The sequence below is a fragment of the Montipora foliosa genome, chromosome 14 (assembly GCF_036669935.1).
Source record: "Montipora foliosa isolate CH-2021 chromosome 14, ASM3666993v2, whole genome shotgun sequence".
Taxonomy (NCBI): domain Eukaryota; kingdom Metazoa; phylum Cnidaria; class Anthozoa; order Scleractinia; family Acroporidae; genus Montipora; species Montipora foliosa.
The window spans coordinates 19,168,877-19,176,376 of record NC_090882.1 but is presented as its reverse complement, the minus strand read 5'-3'; the positions used below and the strand labels follow the sequence as shown (position 1 = coordinate 19,176,376).

Below are 7,500 nucleotides of genomic sequence, written 5' to 3'. Positions count from 1 at the left end.
GTTTTAAAATGGGCGCTTAGACTTAATTACTCTTTATCAGTGCGAAATGGGTACTTATACTTAAATACTGTTTATCAGTGCTATTTGTAGGCAGTATGCAGTTGTCACACACCATACCATATTGTACTGTACCGTATGTGCCCTTAAAACAGCACAGTCCGTGTAAAGTGCAGATTGCAAACCAGTGAAAGACTAAGTACAAGGAATGCAGACCAGTGTAAAATGTAGACCGATGTGAAAAAGTGAGAGTCACATGTCACATCATGCAATACTGCCAAAAAAGTTTTTTTAACCAAAAAATTAAAAGAGACCACAAGGAAAAGATCAGGCCTTCACAAAACCTTGGAAACAGTATAAAGCTAATGGATTGCAATGCTGTCACGAAAGTCGGCAAGATTATAGAATACCTGTCCACTTATTTGCATATAAATAGCGTGTATCAATTAAATACCTTGCAGCAGGTCTTGTTAGTTTGAAGGAGACGGAATGTCAGTCGAGAGGAACGAAATTTAAAGGAGATCGAACGTGAGATCAGTTGATAAGATAATTTGTAACCGATATTATATTATAATTATCATTACCTGTTGAGGACAAAAGATCTTCCTTCGATTCTGCGTTTCCCTTATCGTTGTCCTCGTTCTTCTCGATGTGGGGCTTCTTAAAAACCTGAGCAACGACTGTAACAAACAAAAATGGATGGGAAGCTGTCAAATCCTTGCGTTCGATCCAAACATTTCCAGAAGTATATAAATTGACAGAGTATTTTGGCTTCAAATCAAGCAAAGAAAACCAAAAACTGGGGAAAAAGTAAACGATGTTCCTTTACTTACGCAGTGCATCTAATGGGTCTTCTGTTCTCTTTCGTTTTATCCTCAGGACAACTGAACCACTTTCAGACGCCATTTTAAAATAATCGCATGCGCACGCGTTGCCAGAGATTTTAGAATGTTTATGTGCTATCCCATACTACATGTTAGTCCCATGAACTATCCCACACTGACATACCCACAATCATTTGACGTCATCATTCACTATCACCAGATATCATCCACTATCATTAGACATCATACGCTACCACGAAGCATATCCACTATATATATCACCACACATCACCCGCTATCGTTTGACATCATATGCTACCAATAGACATCTTCCACTATCACCAGATATCACCCACTATCGTCAGACGTCATACGCTATCACTAGACATCATTCACTATCACCAGATATCACCCACTATCATCAGACGTCATACGCTATCAATAGACATCATTCACTATCACCACACATCTTCCACTATCACCACACGTCATTCACTATCGTTTGACATCATACGCTATAACTAGACATCATCCACTATCACTAGACATCATTCACTATCACCACACATCACCCACTATCGTCAGACGTCATCACTGCCACTGTTATTAGACATCATCCACTATCACCACACATCATTTACTATCACCAGATATCACCCACTATCGTTTGACATCATATGCTATCACTAGACATCACCCACGATCACCACACATCTCCCACTATTACCAGATATCACCCACTATCGTCAGACATCATACGCTGTCACTAGACATCATTGCCACTGTCATTAGCCATTATCTTCCTGCACTAGACATCATCCACTATCACCACACATCATTCACTATCACCAGATATCATCCATTCGTAAATACTAAAACAGTGGATAGCGTGCTGATTGGCTACTCAAACTCCGGATATCCTTTGCTATTCACCTTAATTAATTCACCACAATTAGCGCCCAAAAAAGTTGTAATCTTTGCATGAATAAATGAGTTAAAATCATCTTTTTGTGTTATATTATCTCCCTGTTTTAGTATATACTAAAACAACTATTCACCTCAGTGGAGGTGGCTAGGGGTGGATATTTACCGAGCCGCGAAGCGGCAAGGTTAATATCCAACGCTAGCCACCGACACTGAGGTGAATAGTTGTTATAGTATATACTAAAACAGTGAGATAATATACAGCCAAAAAAAAATAATTTGTTTGTCACGGATGCAAATCGGGACACCATTTTTTCCTGAGTTGCTCGGAGGTAAGTAGCACAGGATACTCGGAGTTTGACGAGCCAATGAGCACGCGAATTCAACGCTATCCACTGTTTTAGTATATACTAACAAAGGACATCTGGAGTTTGAGTAGCCAATCAGCGCGGGCGTTCAACACTATCCACTGTTTTAGTATGTGCTAAATGGATGATGTGTCATGATAGTGGATGATGTCTAGTGATAGCGAATGAGGTGTGGTGATAGTGGATTATGTCTAATGATAGTGGAAGATGTGTGGTGATAGTGGATGATATCTGGTGCTGGCGTATGGCGTCTAACACTAGTTAATGATATTTAAACAATAGAGTGTTTCTGTCGAGGAACTATCGGCTGATAGTTGCCCCACGGAAATTTGATGTTCTTAAAACAAATATTTGTTTTAAGAACATCAAATTTCCAAGGTCTAGTGATAGCGTATGATGTCCAACGATAGTGGATGATATCTGGTGAGAGTGAATGATGTGTCGTGATAATGAATGTGTCGTGATAGTGGATGTCTAATGATTGAGGGTACGTCAGTGTGGGATAGTTTATGGGACTAACATATAGGGAAGATATTGTTGACATCACCAATTGTCATTAATGTGCCAACCAGAGCCTCATTGGCTGACAAAACAAAGGTTCCTTTGGTCCTGTGGTTGGCAGATTTGAATAACAAAAGCACTGTTTGTAAACAGATATCTTTCCTATAGTGTGGGACTAACATGTACGCTTTACCGAGAAGAGTGTTAGACCCCATCAACACTAATGCGTTTTCGAAAACCTCCGTTTATATATGACCGTCCTCACTAAAACGATCGAAAACGGAGATTTTCAAAAACGGAGGTCCACGAAAACGGAGGTTTTTGAAAACGCTTTTGAAAGCAGAGACTTTTGCGAACGGGGGTCTATCATTCTGGTGTGGACAGCGAAAACGGAGGTTTCGAATATGCGTGACGACATATTCTTTTTATTTGCCTCACTTTACCGCACGCCAAGACGTAATAAAAAGCCTGGTAACAAAAGCACATCTTTAAATCTCTCGTGTGGACCGCTGAATACGATGTAAAAACGCTAGTGTGGACGCAGATAATTTTATCCGTTTTCAGGGATCCGGAGGTTTTTGAAAACGGAGGTCTTCGAAAACGCATTAGTGTGGACGGGGCCGTACTGTGTCCAACAATTGTTACAATTTCTCCAGGTCAATCTCCAGGATACCTGTGGCCCATAACCCGTGTTTTAGACCTGCCGATCTCCAGGTCAATGAAAAATTACTTGAAGAGGGAAGGAGATCAAGCAAATATACAATTCACTTTTGACATGTCAGTGGTGAGCCCCTTCCACGTTGGTGGGGGAGGGGTCCTTGTTCTCTTTAAAAATTTGCTTGCGTTCCCTTTTCCCGAAATTACTTTCAAACTTGTTCCCAGCTTCCCCAGTTCAAATAAACCATGTTCCTTTGTCCTCCAAAACCCTGGGAAAGACTCAGGGGTTCCTTGTTTTGAGAGAAAAAAAAAGCAAATTTAAAAAGGAACATTTATTTTGCTCCTTTTATTGGAAGTAGTCACGTTCCTATTACATGGAATTAGAATCAAAATCAGTGAACAAAATAGTTGAAAAGTTAACACAAATCAACAAAGGCAGAAGCTCAAGTATAAACATATGAAGTTGTTCAATATGCAAATAAACATGTGAGTCAAAATGTGAACCATGCAAGTCAACATGCAAGCCACGCAGTTATTGGAAGCTAACCGTTTTAAAAAATTGCTGCTTAGATTTAAATGCAAGATTCGCATGGCTTGATGGCTCGCACTTTGTTCAGACACCATAATATAAAAAGTAAATTAAATCATAATCATTGCTATTGCGTATGTAGTTAAATTAGCTCCTAGGTCAAAGTGAACTTAATTTTGTACAGTATCTTACATGAATTAACAACTTCATAACAACAACTTGTGAGGCAGTGTGGCCGAGTGGTTAGGGCGCTTGCCTTGAGATCCGTAGATCCCGGGTTCAAGACCCGCTCTGACCACTCGTTGAATTTGTTCCTGGTAGTCCCTGGTTCAACTTCGCAGCTGCACTTGTAAATAGCCAACTGGTTTGCCTCCGGCCAGTTGGGATTAACTTTGCCGCTTCATAATGCATTATCTCATAGGGATAAAAAGGACTATGCAGTCTTTGGCAGTAAATGGGACTACAGTTACTGGGTGCACCCTAGCGCAAGGAAGGGTAGCAGCAACACCCTGTGAATGACTGTATGGGGATTTCAGCAACATCCCTGTGATGCAACTGATGAGGGCACCCTGAGCAATAAAGGGGGTGGCAGCGACACACTCGGCAATGTGACAAATGAGGGTGGCAGCAACACACCATGAACATAAATGGGCAATGGAGTAGGGTGGCAGCAACACACCCTCCGACATGTGGCTGGAAGTGACAAGTACTAATGTGAGCATGCAAAGAGTGGTGCAAACTACAGCTGAGATGGTGATGGTTGGTGAGGTGTGCACCCATACCCATAGTCCAGCTTTATTGAAAAACAGGGCAGGGGAGGGTGGGAGAAACTTAACAATAACTTGTACAAAGAAAGCCTACAAGACACGGTAGCATGTGCATGATGTGGCGACAATTGAGCATTCAATGTGGTCGATCTGATAAGAGCATAGCATGGTATAAATTACAAACTCGCAACAATGCTGGCGTGTATTCTGTATAAACAAATATGTCCATTGAGGTATGCAGATTGCATTGATTAAATAAAAGAGTCTTTATCATATGGTCCTTGCAACATACTGTTCTATGAGACGAGAACCATATCGTCTCTTGCTGGGTTGATAAGCAGACGTAAAAGTGCTCCAAGTACATGTAGTTAACTCTATGTTACAAGTAAAGTGTCCATTAAAAACCTGACCATGGTTGTTTGAGTTTGTATAACACCAAAAGAGCTTGGTCACAAAAACTCAAATTGGTACACTTTTACTTCTGTCAAGACATCAAAGATCTAAACTTTACTGTCATTAATTTACATCCTTGTTGTACTGGGGTTGTGTAACCAGGAAAAACAAAATCAAGTCCATCGATCTCATTGCCAGGGTCTCTCCTCTCTGCCTCCTGTGTCAACAAAGAAGGCAAAGAAGAAAGACCCTGGGTATGCAGTTGCAAGTCCCTCTCTTGAACAAAACTTCGATTCGCATGAATAGCCAGCCATTTATGTTGACAAAAAAAGAAGAGGGAAACAAATTTAATACTTTGCATCTTGGTTGCAAAAATACCAGTAATTGATTTGAGTTCGGTGCAATGACCATATCTATACAACAATGTTGCAGTAGATGACTCGTTTTCTCCCAACTTGAACTGAAATAGCACAGCAATGTTTCATTTTTTACTATAACTAGTGGAAGCATTCTACACTTCCATGTCCCTCTAAACCATCATAGAAAAAGAAATTGTTCAGCGGAGCATCTTTCCCAGAGACAGCCTGCAAATACAACACAACAAGATTAATAACAAATAAACAAACCAAAAACATTGATCACGGTGATGAACAAGAAATAAAATACCGGTAGGCTTGCGATTGCTAGTACCTTAACAACTTCTTGTCCTACAATGCCACCAACTATAGCACACACTGGGCTCACTTGTGCTGTGCAATGGCTGTCAGAAAAATGTAAAAAAGGAATGATAAATAAAACAAATAATCTTATTATTTATTCAATTTGTTGCACACATCTACACCTACATGTTCCAGCACTTGGCAAAGTCCCTTTTGGACTTATGGCTGTTTCTGCTTGGGTGGCCTCATATGCTATAACTAAGCCTTTTTAGAGACATCACTCCAAACTGGCCACTTCTTGCCTTTGTAATATTGTTACCCATACAGATCTCCTGCCCAAAAGTGATTCTTTCACCTAACATAAACCAGAATCATTGCAAAATCTCTCTCTTGTGCTCACCTTAAACCTGGTTAATATTGTGCCGTATCAGGTGCGCCACCTTGCATAATATAAAATAATTAGCAACTATTCACGGAAGAGGTGGATATGACCACCAATGGCCACCTCCACTTCTGTAAATAGTTGCTAATTCTTCATAAAGAGTTGACATTTGATACCTCCACTTACCTGGCAAATTCATTGGAAAGAATGACTTGATTAACATTAAATTCTTCCATCACTTCCTCTCTCAGCTTTAACAGTTTGTCTACATCCTCAGGATTTGTTACACTCTGAGGTCGTCTCTCATATTGCCTTTGAAACTTCATTATCACTACAAAATAGAAACAAAGCAGGATTGTTGTTGATAGAGGCATAAGATCTTTGTGCTTTCAGTGACTTCAAAATAAAATTATTTGAGAGATTTTAAAGAGTCATGTTTATGTGAAATGGCAAATGCGAAACAGTGGGCTGCTGCTTGTCATAAAAGCATGAAAATTATGTTATTCTACACATAACTTGTCAATCTCTTTTGAAAAGTTTCTTGATACCTGCTGCTAACAGGCAAGAAATGAGCTCATGTCAAACAAGTTTCTTAAATTTTTGGCAAAATGCAAATTTTATTCAGACGTTTGCCATAAACAAGATGACGCTCAATCTCTCTACTGAGCAACTGTGTGGTACACTTGCTGATATCAAATGTTTCAACATTTGAAGTTATCCAATATGCAACAAGAAAAGTCACCATCACTTCTTTCATGTGTTTACCTTTTACTATGAAATATACAGGAGGTAATCTTTTTAAAATCTTTGCAGGTTTGTCATCTAGTTTAGATGCCAGTGCTTCTTTTAACCTGTAAAACTCTGCAAACTGATCAAGATAATAATCCAATCACTCTCTTCTTGTAAAATCATCATCAGCTGTGGTATACATGTACATAGCAACAAAGAGGAGTCAACCAATCAGTAAAAAACAAGGCAAGCTGCTGACTGAGTATCGGTATACCTTTTGGACAACCATGGTTTCATTAACATCCACTTTTCTTCGTTTAGCTTCTGGCTCACCATCTGTGCTTGCAGTTTTACTTTCTGCTGTCTTAATGACCTTAAGCTTTTCTCTGAAAAATGATTTAGAGAGTAAAAGGTACAATGCATTCCATTCCTGTTATTCACATTATTTTTGTGACATTTCTTGAGAATACCAATCACTTGTCTCGAATCATTTAAGGACAGTGCCTACTATTGTTATTGCGCATACATTCTGCGCATCTCTAGATACTCAGGTTTCCTATTTGTGATGCTTACTGATGAAGGGATATTTTTGCATGGTCTAAAATTATGCAGACAAAGTAGATCTTTGTAAGTACTCTTGCTATCCAAAAAGAAAATTGGGGGAAACCATGCATTCTTTAGAGATAATAAGATTCAATTTGAGAAAGAACGCCATACATTCCTTTGTATTTTAGAGCTTTTTACAAATTTATATTCATGAATTATCTTTG

General features: G+C 39.3%; 2 protein-coding genes across 2 annotated transcripts in view; both read right to left on the bottom strand.

The window, feature by feature from the left end:
* LOC137985551 (probable RNA polymerase II nuclear localization protein SLC7A6OS) overlaps positions 1-931 on the bottom strand; it is a 9,538-nt gene extending 8,607 nt beyond the window's left edge. The window contains exons 1-2 of the mRNA XM_068833167.1: positions 831-931; positions 582-677 (exon numbers count right to left, since the gene is read on the bottom strand). Of these exons, the coding sequence (XP_068689268.1) occupies positions 582-677; positions 831-903 (169 nt within the window). The 5' untranslated portion in view covers positions 904-931. The remainder of the gene's footprint in view (positions 1-581; positions 678-830) is intronic.
* A 2,666-nt stretch (positions 932-3,597) lies between these two features.
* The window catches only part of LOC137985618 (SUMO-activating enzyme subunit 1-like), a 6,373-nt gene continuing 2,470 nt past the window's right edge, over positions 3,598-7,500 (bottom strand). Inside the window, exons 5-9 of the mRNA XM_068833255.1 lie at positions 7,005-7,116; positions 6,767-6,869; positions 6,188-6,332; positions 5,651-5,720; positions 3,598-5,544 (exon numbers count right to left, since the gene is read on the bottom strand). Of these exons, the coding sequence (XP_068689356.1) occupies positions 5,458-5,544; positions 5,651-5,720; positions 6,188-6,332; positions 6,767-6,869; positions 7,005-7,116 (517 nt within the window). The 3' untranslated portion in view covers positions 3,598-5,457. The remainder of the gene's footprint in view (positions 5,545-5,650; positions 5,721-6,187; positions 6,333-6,766; positions 6,870-7,004; positions 7,117-7,500) is intronic.